The 15,117-nt window shown below is 38.4% G+C and overlaps 1 protein-coding gene across 3 annotated transcripts in view; it reads left to right on the top strand.

The window, feature by feature from the left end:
* TESK2 (testis associated actin remodelling kinase 2) overlaps positions 1-15,117 on the top strand; it is a 76,023-nt gene that overhangs the window by 4,767 nt on the left and 56,139 nt on the right. For 2 of the 3 annotated variants that reach the window (XM_063165987.1, XM_063165988.1), the window contains exon 2: positions 2,871-3,171. In XM_063165987.1, coding sequence (XP_063022057.1) covers positions 2,953-3,171 — 219 coding nt within the window. In that variant the 5' untranslated portion in view covers positions 2,871-2,952. Of the gene's footprint in view, positions 1-2,870; positions 3,172-15,117 lie in introns of those variants that run through there. The other variant, XM_063165989.1, reaches the window with a different exon arrangement.

Genomic DNA, 15,117 nt, shown 5'->3' with positions numbered 1-15,117 from the left:
CAGCTTAAGAGTTTTTAAGCTGAACCTTAATATGAAAAAAACCACCCAACAACCTTTTAGTTGGTTACAGGATTTACAGGATAGTCTTGGATTCTGTTCAGTGCACTTTAATTAACCATACAAGGTAGTAAATTAAAGTACCTCAGACTGACTTGACAGTCAATTAAACCTTGGTTGATTTCATTGAGAATGTGATCATTAGTGTAATTGGCCAAAATGACAGGAGGCCCACTTGGAATTGTGCCCACTGGAAATTTTCCTCTAATTCTGTGTATGCAATCCTGGGCAAGATAATGGAGCTGTATCCTAATATTTTCCAAGGATTTTGTGTAGCTGTCTGGAAAGGTAAACTCTAGCAGGCAAAAATGAAGGAATGGGTTATTTGGGAATCCAGATGGCAAAACCTTTTGGGGTTTTCTTTTGTGTGAAGTACAGTGAATTGCTTCTCTCATTGTGGAATTTGTACAGAGTTTTGCAAAGTTCACCATGTGATTTCAATCAAAAGGATGTGTATATGTGTGAGGGAGATTTTTTTCCTTTGTTAAATAGATGCAGAAACTGTGTCGAGGCCATCTTTTGTTAATGGTATCTGGATACTTAAGAGATTTAGGCTCCTCTTGTTTAATACCCATCTAACTTGGTCTGTCTTCCTCTGGTTAAAACAGCAGCAGTCTTTCCTATTTTATTTTTTTCATCTTGCTTTGCCTGAGAACTTCTAGTCTTTAGTTTGCTGGGTTGCAGTGTAGATGTGTTTTCTCACTGGATTTACCCTCAGGTTCTGCACTTTCTGTGGGGTGGTGATCCTGGGGTACCCTGTGGTACTGGCTTGTCAGGTTGTGCATTTCTGGGGGCAAATGTTTGCCTCCTTCCATGGAAAGTGTCTGGTGCATGTGGGTGCTACTCTGATGGAAATAAGTACTAAAAAAATTGTTCTTCCAATTACAGTAGGTTTTCTGGTCAGTCTTCAAAGATGGCATCTTCTGATCCAAAAAATTGTTATTACCATGGTTTCCTCTGTCTGTTCACCTTCCATAGACAGTTCTTTCTTTATCTCCATGAAAAGTAACCAAAATATAGCTTGTCCTTTTCAGATCAAAAGGAGTTATTTAAGTGGGCCTTGGAAACTCCCAGGCATCTTGTCTGTAGCTGAGGAGATTCTCTGGGCTGTTTTTCTCAGGCTTTATCTTCCTGTGGTGCTTCTGTGCCTTTTCCAGACCCTCAAGGCTCCTGAGTCAAGAATATGAGATCACAAACTGGATCCTGATCTGCTGTGTGCCAGTTGGCCACTGGAATCTGAAAAGGGCAGTAAGGTTAGGCAGGTGGGAGTCTGCATACAAAATTCTGTAGGGAAACCACGATGTGGGATTTGATAGAGATTAAATTTTCATATTCATGCCTTGGTGAGAGCCCCTTATACCCACTGACATCCATTTAGAGAGGTGTTAAGATGTTTGAAATAAACACCCTTCTTTTTTGGAGCGGACAACCCCAAATGAATTCCAGCCAGTCCAGCAGAGCTTATTTCTGACAGCAGGGGAGGGCTGTGTGTGTGCCTGATGTGCTGGCACAGAGCATCTCTGAAAGACACACTGCATGCAGAACATGGCTGTGGCAGCACTCTGTGTTTTCAGAGGACAGCTGCTGTGCCTCTGTTGCTGAGATGCTTTTCAAATGTGCTGCATTGTTCATCTTTGTAAATAGAAGTGTAATTACCTGCTCTGTGGTTATTTTGCCCACCTTTTAAAAATTATTTTATTGTTTCCTTCTCCTTCTAGTGTTTCATCCACCCTTGGGGGGAAAAAAAAGTATCATCTTTGTGACTGCTCGCCTTGTTCAGGCTTTATAGGTGTCACTAAATTGCTGTAAATGAACAGTGAAGTTTGGAGTAGATGAATAACCTCCTAAGTCTAAGGTTTAAAGAAAAAATTAAAATACCTGTGTTTTATAATTAAAGTTTTAAAATACCAGTATTAAAAATACCTGTCAAACTTGCCAGTCCAAGCTGAATTTGATGGGCTCCAGAGTCATCCTGATTACTTCATCATCCTCTTAAAAAGAGAAAAAATTATTAGTCCCCCTCCTTTTTCCCCCCTTTTCTCCTACTTGGCAAATGTAGCTTGTTTCCTGTGTATTTCAGTTGAACTGAAATTAATATACCTTTAAAAATACCTTTGCTAGGAAAATTTGTCTGGCAGATTGTTATAAGAATACTTTGAAGCAGGATTGTTGGGTTTTTTTTATTAATTTGAGGGCTAGGTGTTCAGTTGGTATAACTTTGTGTTCCTACCAGGTAAGGAATTGATCTTGGAATTCATAGCTCATAAATGGAAGCTTTAAAAACAAGCTTTTGATGCTTTAAGTGAATAACTTTCCTTATGTTGATTGAAAATATTTAAAAAGGTGTTTTATAGTTGGAGATCCCTTGTTCACTCCTGAAAGTGAAATAGTTTCTTGCTGTAGCAGTAGATTGGTTACCAGCTACAACTGAAGTAGAATAAAATGTTACATTTTTTGGGTTTCCTCTGGCTCTCTTGCTTGCTGTAGCAACCAGAATTTAAGTAAAAAAGAAAGGCTTGGAGAAAGGGAATGGAAGTTGTTTGTTACCAGTTAAACTTTGAGTTCCAAGCCTATTTGTCTCAGAATAGCCAGAACATAGGGTATTTCCATGTATCTAAAGGAAAAGTTCATTAGGTTTCTGTTTTCACTGTTAATGTGTGGGGGTTTGTTTTATTTCTTTGTTTTTTGTGCCCCTGCTTGGATAGCTTTGTTCTTTTCTTACTCTCTTAAATGGGTGTGAGCTTTATTGGAGTCCTGTCAAACTTACTAGATACCTTCACTATAATGGTAATCTCTATTTTTTTGTATTTCAGGATCCAACAAGAGTAGAGAAGACAGCACATTACCTAAGATGTGAGAAGTCCTCCCACAGTGAAATAAAATCTTGTTTTCAAAATGGACCGAAGTAAGCGGAATTCAATAGCAGGATTTCCACCACGCCTGGAGCGCGCTGAAGACTTTGACAGCAGCTCTGGAGAAGGGACTGCATCCCAGCTGGGAAGAGTTTGTACCTCTTCATACAGAGCCCTGATAAGTGCCTTTTCCAGACTTACTCGTCTTGATGATTTCACCTGTGAGAAAATTGGCTCTGGTTTCTTCTCTGAGGTGTTCAAGGTGTGTGTTTAGTTTTTTTTTTTTTCCTCTCAATGTTGGTTGCTTCATGTTTGATGATGAGAATGTACAAGACTGTCAGGCAAAGTGCTTTCCACTGAAGTCAAATGGTAGTCCTTGTATTTGCTTCACTCAAAATGGGTCAGTGATGAAGAACTTTCAGGCTCCAAATATTTCTTCAATCACTCTTTGAGCTGTTTTTTTTTTTTTGTCATTTATAATTTATTTGAGGAGTTGCAGAGCTTTTTGGGAGAAAGAGAAAAAGCTAAAAATAATTGCTTTATTTTTTGACTTCTCCCATGTCTTTTTGCATTCATGTAGTGTTAAACATGGCTGTTGATTCTCCCATATGTAAGTGTAAATGTCTTTAATTTAGCTGGTTTCTGGGTTTTGTGGGGTAGTACACATTCCTTTGGTAGTTTTTGCCTCACAACACTTAGATGCATGTGTTAAGGAGTTCCATACATGGTTGCTGAGTTTGGAACCACAGATTTTATTGCACTGAAATTACAATACAATAAACTGCTCTTCTCTATTTCCTTTGCTGCTTATGCCACACTTCTAGCTCAGAGATTGGTTTGAAGGAAATGATATGAATAAGAAAATCTGGTGTTGTCAGTGGCTTGCTGCTATGAATGTGGGACATGGAAAATACCTTTTCAAAGCAATTTGACAAATGCAGTTTTATAGTGCTGTTAGTGTTTCTGCTGCTCTGACTGCTCTGGTAAGGTTTATTGTAGAGGAACAGGACATGGAGTTGTCTTTCAGGCATTGAAAAAATAGTCTATTTCCTTGTTCTAGTTCCTGACTTTCCATGGAGTTACCCTCCACACAGTTTTCTGGCATTTCACTGAAATGGAAACAATCTTACAGTATATTATGTCCATTTCATGACAATTAATCTGGTTTTTTTATTGAAGTTAAACAAAAAAAATTTTTTATCCAGTTTTATTGCTGTAAATAGATACCTGCATTAGAAAATGGAAATTATTTTGATATTGCTTTAATACCCAAAGGCATTGAGATCTCCAGGTATATATTTCCTCTTGAGTAAAGGCGAGAAGTTTTTCTGTTTTTCACAGAAGTTTTTCTGTTCAGCTAGATATATGAAATTTTAGTTTTCACTAACACAAGTTTTCAATTCTTTCAAATGGCTAGACATGAAGAACTTTATTCAGGATGTGTAGGAGACTTGGTGCAGGACATTTCTTCATAAAGCCAGCTTTTGTAACAGTTGAAAACAAGGGTTTGTTTGGTATTTTTCGTTTGGTTGGTTTTTTTCTTATTTTCCTGATTGGAAAACTTTCTGAATGTTAAATGCTTTAAAGTTCTGCATGTTACTGGAATTCATCATTACAGTTTCTGTGGTGAAGCTGCTGTGCCATATATAAAGGTACCAATAGGCTTGGGTCATGCATAAATAACTAGGAAATAACAGACCTTGGTTTACTTGTGAGAATTTCAGAATTCAGGTGGAGGGGAAAAGGTAGCTAAAAGTAAAGATGAATTTCCGGCATTCATAGTAATTGATTAATTTGAGAATTTGTTGACTGAGAGAAATCCCTGGTAACCAGTTTATTTTTATGTACATTAACAAGCCCTCTAATTCTTTAAAAACCTTCCCCTGCTATTCTCCTTTGCAGTGAGCTAAAGTAGACATCCCAAGGAGCTGGACTGAGTTGGTGGCATTACTGTGGGAGCTGTGGTGGTAGTCTGAGTATCTGGTGTCTGTTTTCACAGAAACAACCACAGTCCCCCTGCAGGCAGAGACTGAGTGATAAACTCTTTTCTTTTGCATCAGTTTCGACCAGAGCTCTGCAGTTCTGCCACGAGGGGTGAGGATGCATTACAACTTTATCACAGATGCAGTTCCAAAGTCATTTAAACAGGTTTCTGTTCTGCTGCTTTATCAGCCTGACCACCTCTGTCATTAATCCTGCTGTGCTGATGATCAGATTTCATGTGAGAGCCTTGATGTGCTTCCAGTAAAGAGAGCCTCGTGGCTTGCCACAGTTAAATTTCACTCTGATCTGCAGGCTCACAGCTAAATGACTGAAGTTGAGAAAAATCCAGGATAGTTCTAAACTTACTGTGTAAGTAATTTTACAGGAGCAATGAAGCCTTCCCTTTAAATGATCAAAGGTGTCTCAAAACCCACCACATCTCAGAGCTTTTTCAGTCATGTATTTGTCCATTGTTTTGTACCATACATTGGGCTCACTCAAGCCATTTAGCAAAGAATGCTTGGACTATTTTAAGGGTTTGAGATTTTTGTTTTGCTATGTAGTTGACAAATGTTTTTCAGTGATTTCTTCCCCTCTGTCCTTTCCTGTGGAAACTTCTTTTAAAGTACAGTCTGTTGTGGGGGTTAGAAGTTGCCTTCTCTTAACGTGTGAATAAGGGTATGGTACAGCTCAGATGTGTATGTTAATGGTCATATATGCTATAAATGATCTTTTAACATTTCTAGTGCACCTTTATTCACAAATAAATCAAAGTCTGTGGTTTATTCAGAGTATTAAGCTAGTGTTTTGATTTTGTTAGCCACTACTATAACACTTTGAATTCTTGTTCAACTGAATACCAGATATTATGGAAACTAGTTTAGAAAAACTGAACTTTGCTAAAATATCAGCAATCTAGTTTGAAGCAGCTGACTGACCAGTGCCTGTTCTAAATTTCAATGGCAAGTGCAGCTGAGGTTTGCTTTTAAGATCAAGCTGGGCAGAGACTGTTTGTATAAATGAACAGCCATGATCCCAAACCCTTAAACTGTTGGGAAAACCAGCTGATGAATGTAAGGAATTGTGGGGGAATCCAAGCATTATACTGAAATGAAGTATTGCATTAGGAAATAGTTACTATTAATTATAAAATGTATGTTTGGAATAGCAGTCAGACTAAAATCCAGGATGATCTTCTATTCACATTTACCTTCAGGTTCAGTACTAAGTATTCAAGTTGCTGTGAATTTCCTTCAGGTGTTCTTTTTGTCTCTGCGTTCTGTAGCTGACCTTTTAAGAGAGATTGGAAATACTTGTGACATTTTAGTGTTAAAAATGGACTTTCTGCAGTGTATTATTTGTGTGCTCATGAAAACAGGAGTCATTGATCCAATATAGAATTGTACAAGGCCAAGTATAAATACAAAGAGAGGGCATCATACTTTTGGATGTCTTAAGATGGGTGGTGGGTACAAAAGGATCAGTATCCTCAAGGTGTTTGTGCTGTATGTGCTTATACTGTGAGGCCTCCTATTTGAATATCCTGGATTGATGTTCCCCAATTCATTAATTAGTTGTTAGTCTTTATTTGTGTGGTGAAATTAATGTTCTCTGACTTTGGAAAGCGCTGGCTGATCAGGAAAGGTGTGCCTGTCCAAATACGTACCTTGTACCTGAGGCTGGGATCCTGTTTCCAGTATTTATTTAATGTCTTCAGGGTGTTTAGAGATAAGCAGCATCCAGCTGTCTAATGTGAAAGGAGAAACGAGGCTGGAGCTGTGCTCACAGGTGTTCTGAAGAGCACATATATAATTCTTTTTATCAAGTACTTGTAATGCCCTTAGGATAAAACTGGTAAATCTGTCACCTCTAAACATACGCTATCTAGTATCATTTATTATTTGTATCTTTTGTGATATTGTGTGTCATGGGCACATTGTCATGGTGGTGGGCTTGATCTCTGGAACATCTTGTTCTAGGCTGTGGGAGGTTTAAGAGATATTACTGATCTGGCTTTCCCAAAGTGACTCAATGGAAAGTATTTTTTTTTGGTACTTTATGACTTCATTACTGTTCATATTAACATTTCTCTCTGTGTTTGTCTGTAATTTTGCAGGCCTTGAGGAGTCAAGTGCGGAAATGTTTGATGTCACTTTCTTCTGTTGCCTCTGACCTAGGTTTGACAGGGCTTAACTAGAATAACAGTGCAGAGTAGGAACAGAACAGTAGAGTAAGTGAGGGATTAACTCATGAGATTTCAAACCCAAAAGTTGTGAGAGCTCTCTTGACCAAAAAAAAAGAATATCTGTCTTGGTGGGCATGAATATCTGTATCATGTTATACTTTGCCTATAATGTCTTATAGTTAAACTCTGTCTAAAAACAAAGGCATTATAAACTTCTCAATCAGTTAAGGCTTGGAAGAGTTACTGGATCATCTACACACATTGCACATCACCTGAGGTCTTTGAATTTTACCAGTAACTGGAATTTTGTCTACAGCATATATTGACACCACATACAGCACAGGTGCTCCTCCCTTCCTGGTTTTTAAATTCAGTTCTGAATTGGAGATCTCAAAGACAATACCATGCCCTAGTTTTCTCAACAATAGCATGTAAAAACCATCCTCCAGCTTTGTCTCACACTCTTATAATGCATGTCACTTGTTGCTGTCATGGCACATTAGTACCTTATGTTTAATGGGTGTGGACCTCCTGTTCTGTAGCCTTAGTCCTTGTTTGCAATGAAGGTTTGCATTTGGGTATGTTGAATTTTGCTCAGATAGATTTAAGATATGAAGTGGCCTTCACTAGTTAGTGAAATAACACAAACAGGGTAATGGTCCAAATGTAAAAGTTTTGGATTTTTCCAAAGTGGCAGCTGGAAGTGGCAGCTTCCATCAGGAGGAAGGCAAGGCAGAAGATTGAGGTAGAGGAGACCTGGCTTGGTTCTTGAGGAGGCTCCCCTGTCTTACCCTGCTTTGTCATGTCCAAGTGCATCTTCAGCTGGCCCTGGCCAGTCTGTAACATGTTGTAGTCAGTTGTGGCACAGAGTCTGATGCCTTACAGAAGTCTATGTATAATGCTATTGCAAAACATGTATACATTTTGCTTAATCAGTCTTATTACCTAAATTGAAAATTAATGTAAATCTAGGCAGGGATGTTGTGAGAGTTACTACAGTATCCTTAGCTAAGCCAGGCATAAGTATTTCTGCTCTGTTCTTGGCAGCTACTTTTGGCTTGTCCTTTAAACTTCCATCATAAAAGATTCTGCAGCCTCCTTTGGTGTATCCAAGCTATAATTTATTATTTTTAAATGATCCTTTTATAGATAGAACCTCCCAGTTTGAGTTGTTTCTACAGCTGGTCCTTCCTATTTGCTTATTGACTCTACTGGCAACTCATTACTTACAGAGGTTTCCATTTTCCTGTGGCATTTAGTCAGAAGAGTAACATGTCTGTGAGTGTGTGGAAGGAGGGAAGCAGATATTTGAGTAGTTATAAAAATGAGCATGCAAGGAAGGGAATGCCAGTTCATATTAAAAGGAGAATATTACTACAAATAGGACATGGAAAAAGTACAGGAAAAAAGGCAAGGGACCTGCTGCTTGGTTTTCAGCCCACGCTCAGCAAAATCCCACTGCAGAAGGTGTTGGAAAGTGTCAGAGTTTGCAGATATTTTTCCTGGACTGGAGTCTTTATTAACTTGTATTTTATCAGATAAACAGGCACTGCAATAATTGAACTGTCAAAGTGTTTTAAATCTAAATGTGAGTCTGTGCATTATTGCTGGTCTTTGCAGGATGGCCCTTCACCTGCTTGAGCTGGAAGGGGAGAGGCTCCTGGAAAAGGAATGGTACAAATTTATTGAGGAATTGAGAAAGCATCTGGAAGAATTGCTTTCCATCATTTATAAATGCTTTCCTCATACCTTCTCTATCTACAGTGATTGTCACTTTGTCTTAAGGAACAAAGTAGTAACACTGTCAATTTAGAAATTTGAAACACAACAAAACCATCTTTCTGCATAACCTGTAGATTTTCTGGTATTCAGGTTAGAAGTACTCAGAGAGTAGCATTGATAATGTAAAATTTCACTGGGAATCTCAAATCTTGCTCCTGCTTTTTCTTTGTCCTTATGGCTTCAGTTTCAAAGTTCTTTCACTTTGTCATGTGTTGTTTTGAACGTTTGGTGAAAGGTTTGTACTGGGAAAGGATCTTATTTGCCTCTGGAATTAGCAGCCTCATCAGAGGCCTAAATGTAAATGTCTGAACACTTGAGTGTTTTTCAAAAACTTTGTAGAACATTTGAGGTGAGATCACACAGTATCCATGGTATTTGTGATACTATTTGATATGCTTAAAAGATACTTCATTTAAATTATTCTATTAAGTATTAACTTTCAAGTTTTAGGCTTTAAATACTTTTTCAACATTGGATATTTGACTTTAGAAAAGTTGGAGAACACAAGTTGCTAACACATGAGAACAAAGAAACAGTAAAACTTGGTTTAATAAATAGAGAAGTGATTCAGTGGATGACTTTAGTCTTAATGTGTTGGCTGTGTAAAAGTTGTCATTACAGTGCATAAACAGACTTACAATAAGGAAATAATTATTTGAAGGTGCTCTTCAGTGTAATGACAAAGGCATGATAAAGCCCAATGGCTAAAAGCTGTAATAAGAATTGGAACTTATTTTAAAAAACCATCTATGGGATGTGCCTTACCAACTAAAAAATTTCGCTTTCCTGTTGCTTTATTAGTGATATTTGTGGCCATCTTTACTATTTTTTAGAATGTTCTTGATTAAGTTTGGTGAAGTGTTGAGGAAGTTTTAGCTTTCAGCAGTATAATACCACCAAATTTGGAAAGTCATGGTCTAGACAATAGGAGTTTTTAAATTGAAGAGTGGGGGTTTTTTTCCTCTTGAAACTGCTGTAGCCATATCAAGTGAAATGAGATCCTTCAAGGTCTACTTATGACACATAGTGGCAGAAGCCATCTTTTTAGGGTGGAAAAGGAGTAGGGAATGAGTAAGTGGATCATTGTACATTTTGGTTTTGCAGATATAATATTTGATCTTTTAGGCATGGGGAATATGCTCTGTGACTGAAAAGTGACTCCCATTTGACCCAGGCCTATCTTCCCTCCCTCAGGTGTAGAGCCATTGTTCTTGTCCCTGCCCTTCCTGTGTGTTGTGATGCCAGTTAGAAAAACAGACAGCAACTCTTCTTGTCCATCTATACCTTTTGGCCTAATTTTTTATAGGATTGAATTTTAAGCTGAAAATATTTTCCTTTTGACTAGTGAAGGAAGCTCACCTTCTCAAGGTGACAGAAGTAAGTTATTGGAGGCTAAAGGTCTCTCCTGTGAAGTTATGGTGCTGAAACAAGCTACTAATTGTTTGGGAATGCAGTCACTGTATTATGTAATCTGACCAAGGGGGCTAGAATAACCCTGAAACTTCACTTCAAACTCTGGGGTTTTATTAGCGAGGTGATTCTGATCTGTTTCTTTCTATTCTGGTTCTTGTCAGGAGTAGGAAGCTTCACCATTGTGGAACTGAGGGATAAATGCAGAACTCTTGTGAGTTGGATTTTTCTCACACTGATGTGTGAAGTATCAATCCTTTGGACTCCTTTGGAGCTCGTCTTCCAACTGCTAAGATGATTTGTATGGTAACCTCTTAACCAGACAGTTGTCTTCCTCTTGCTAATGTGTTTTTTTTTTTTTTTTTTTGCTATTGAGGTGCCAAGCTGCTGTCATCCTAGTCCTTGTCACTTAATTAGCAAATGCTTTTACAGGGCATAGGCTACAGGGAGAAGTAGTAATAAATAGGCTGTGCTCCAACAGATCGTTAATATAGAAATTAAAAACCTCATCTGTGTTGTTAGTTTTTATGGATTGCACCATCGGGGCAAAATACTCACTTCCTCCCCACTTAGCAATGCTGAATTTTAATGACATTTGCATATATCTGAAGTGTAGAGCACTCTTACTTTTAGCAGAATTAAAGATGCTTTGAAATACAAGGTAGAATGGAGGGCTAACTTATATTTGCTATCTGAAACAAGTTCTGGTTTTTATTAGTTTATTTTCTGTGTACAAGTCTTAAGATATGCATGTTATAATCATCTTAAAACATAATCTGAGAAAACACTGGAATTGAAGGAGAATCAGGCTGCAGATTTAATGAAAGCCTTGTCTTTATTAGTGTTGTTGAAGTATTTTAAGAAAATTTCCAAAGCTATACTTCCATAATGCTTCTTCCTACAGTTCTGCTTGGCATCACTACAGTCAAGTCTAGAACTCTGATGAGTAATACAAATTAAAACAGGGTGAAACAGTTCTTACACTATGTTTCACTTTCTCTGATTGTGTCAGACAGCTTTTCTGTTGAATAAGGAAATATTTAGGAAATATGATAGAACTACCCTGAAATGAACAATTTGTTTGAGGACTAAAAAGGCAGAATAAAAATCACTGAAACAAACTTGATGTTAAAGAATTCTCTGTCAGAAAAAAAAAAGGAAGCATAGTTTAGTGTAAAATTGTCTATTGGAAATGGATTTTTTACCTGCTTGAAAACCTGGCCTCTCCTCAGCCTTGCTGAAGAGCTGATCCATGCAATGTCCCAGGTAAGTCTTTGTTGCCCTCACAAATAGAGTGCTCAGAAATTCTGTCAGCAGTAAGAAAGACACTGATACTGTAACAAGTACTGTGCAATAGGAGATAACCCCCATTTGGATTTGTGTTTAGTACAGTGACTGCTGTAGTTCAGAGTCCTTTGGGCCTTTGATTTCCTCCTGTCGGACAAGTGCCAATCTGGGTATCATTGTGCAGTTTTCCCAGGGCAGAACAGGTGGCAAGATTCCCTTGGCACTGAAATGTTTGTGTGCTTTTTTGTCTTGTTTTCCATAATAATTTCTCAAGCACAGTTAAATGAGATCTGTTTAGTTTTCTCTTCTGGATGGAGATGTGCTGGGTTGGCAGCTCTGGGATTTTCTGTGTTTTGCCAGCTGGCAAACATGCACATTTGTGTAAGCTCATTCATAGCTGATACTGAGAGACAGGTGCTGATTTACTGTTCTTCAAATAACTGTGCTGGCACATGTCCAGTGTTAACATGACTGCGCCTGGAGAACAAGAGTGCATCACTTAAAAGCTTTGTGAGCCACCTCTGAGGCACCTCTCTGGACTCTTGTTTACTGGGATTGGCACCAGGGGACAGTTAAATATATTTCAGTGGTGGATTTCACTACCTGTGCCTGGGGAGTGACTGTGATGTTAATGCGTACAAATGCATTTGTGTTACTGCCCGATATGAGATGTAAAAATGAAACTGCAAATTGGTAGCACTAACAAAATAGAGATGCTTACAGTCAGATCCATAGGTAATGCTTCTCCACAGCTCCTTAGCAGCCAGAACTTCTTCCCAATAGATCCCAAGTGTAGGAACAACTTCTCCCGTCCGTGTGCTCCCTGTGCCGGGGAGCTGCCACAGCTGCTGTCCCTCTCTGAGGCTGGCACTGCCTGGGTGCTCTGGGGTGGCTGCAGGGCCCTTGGCACCGGTGGCAGCTCTGCAAGGTGGGGGCCCCGTGTTTGATGTCTGGTGGCGTCAGGGGTTGAGGAGAGGACAGAGCTCTGAAACATCGGCTCGAGTGATCGATCCCGAGACAGCGTTGCTTTGTTAACTAATCCGGAGCTGACGATGTGTCTCGCACTGACTCACTGCTGCTGCTTTGTAACATTCACATCAGCTGCCTGCACTTAAGTCCTGCAAATCCAATTCCTGTGCTTCCTAGCCTTTGCAGGCCATGAGGAGACATAAGAAATTGCATGGCATATTTAATTAGCTGCTTGTGTAAGAACCTAACTCTCAAGAAAAGCAGTTTCATGAAGGCTTAAATAACAAGAAATGACTTAGAATTTTTGGTTTTGACTGTAACCTGATAATTATTGACTGTATCAATTTATAAAAGCTGAAGTATCTTCAAGTAAGCAAAATGTGGTTTCTTCCTGCTCCCTGCTCTTTTTATTTGTGGTTGTGATCAAGTTCTAAGTGCTGTGATTATAATAGCAATAGCTGTATGTCAGTGGGCTCTGTTCTGAAAGGTGAGACAGACTTCCTTACTTTTGCATGGTAATGTTTATTTGAAAGATTTATAAAGGAAATCTAAGGAAATTATTTTTGTCCCAAACAGAACTGTCAAGGGTCCCATAGAGTTTTGAAAAGAAGCCCCACAAATGTGTTTGAATACCAATGATGAGATTATTGTGTAGTGGGGAGACTGTGTGCTCACTGCCAAACTGTTCATATACTGTAAAAATTAGAAGATCCAATTCCTGTGTCAGGAAAACTCAGTCCAAAGTATTGATTTCTTCAAAATCATCTGCAGATTATGTAAGTATCATTCTTTTATACAGGATAAACCCATAGTAACATGGGAAATATTTAACCATAAGTATTAAAAATTAAATGGGAAAATAGGAACAGAGATATGGTATCTGATTATCTATTATCCTTGGATATTACAGCAGTCATTTGCAGATGTCAATCTTCCAGTTTTCTGGCAGGTAGATAATATCACCTCGATTTTATAGACCAGTTAGGTAACAAAAGAAAGGGAGTAGCATGCTCAGGGCTGCTCAGTGAGCTGAGGATAGCTAACATTGAAAATTGGGAATAAGCTCTCAGTTATGAACTTCAAACTCATTATTTCTTTTTCTTCCCTGACTATAATATTACTCAGGTATAAAGTACATGGCTGAGGCTGTGGTAAAGCAATGCTCATCCAGTGTCTGTGTTCCAGGTCCTGGATTGCAGAAGAAAGTTTATATGGTTACATTCTGCTGAACTGGCTACAAAATCAGTCAACTTCTCCACCCTGGGCTGTGCCTGTTTATTTCTCATCTCAAACTGTGGAACAATAGTCCTCTGATGAATTTGTGCTTTCTCTCAAAATAAGACTGTAGTCTCTTTTTGCCTTTATGGCTTGATTGGGATCAAGTTAATGGCAGAGGCAGAGATATGTGCACAGATTCCTATCAATAAATGGTTTGTTTAAAATAAAAGGGTGCTCTATTTTGGACCCTGGTTCTAGATTACAGTGGGCAATGAAGAAAAACAAAATACAAAAGAAAAATTTAGGGTTTTTTGGCACACAAGTGGATTTACAAAGTATCAATGGTACTGCTGTATTACTGATTAGAAATTCACTTTAGTTTGGAGAAAAAAAAGGATAATTTGACCGTAGGTGTGGAATATTCTCTAGTAATTGAATATGTCTTTGCTGAATTGGTGGTGCTCAAAGTTACTAAAGTTATCAAATTAGGACCTTTGTTTGACTAAGACTGAGCTTTTGTACTAAATGGAAAATGGTAAAGTCTCCAGCTTTTTCTGTGTATTTCTCTCAACTCTTTTTAGCATTAGAAATTAGTAGAATCACAATTACTGCCAGACTTTTGAAAGGTTTGGGGGTTTATTTTGTGCCTAATTTCTGTAGATCTTCTGAACCTGTGCTGAAGCTCTTGTAGCACATGCTGACTAGTTTTGTTTGGCAAAGTTTTGTTACATTTGGCATGTCTCTCTTCTTGCTGCAAGAAGTTGTAGTATAGTGACATTCTGTATTACTGCTCTGAAAACAGCCACAACCCATCTGACTCTCTGGTATCAACAGAGCAGCTTACTGTTATCTGAACTGGTGCATTTCTTTCAGCTTCTATTTGTCATTGCAAATTTTCCTAGTGATATGAAATTTTTGATTTGATACAGGTGTGACTGCCATGAGCATGTGTATCTGACAGTGGGTATGTTTTCATGTTAAGAAAAACTTTTCAGAAAACAGTCTTATAAGCACTATGATCTGAGCTGAAGAACAGGTTTATCTTTGCTGAGGGGAGCTTTTCCAATCAACCATAGATTTAAGGCATTCTTCTTACATATTCGCCCTCGAGGTGTGAATATGCATCCCTGTAAGTGTGATGACTTGGTGACTTGACTTGGATAAAATACAGCTGACCCTATGTTTTTTAAAAATATTTCTTCTGCTGTCACAGCAAGGAAGTAGTCTGTGTTTGAGAGAAGTTTTGTATCAGAGCCAAATTGCTGGTTTGCTTCCCTGTAAAAGAGTTTTTCCTGCCATTTGGTAGGCACTCTTATGATGAAGCCTTTTCTCTCTAACAGTGATTACTGCTTCATCTCACATGCCTCACAAGCT

Source organism: Melospiza melodia, chromosome 11 (genome assembly GCF_035770615.1).
Source record: "Melospiza melodia melodia isolate bMelMel2 chromosome 11, bMelMel2.pri, whole genome shotgun sequence".
Lineage (NCBI taxonomy): Eukaryota > Metazoa > Chordata > Aves > Passeriformes > Passerellidae > Melospiza > Melospiza melodia.
This window is presented reverse-complemented; position numbering and strand designations above follow the sequence as displayed.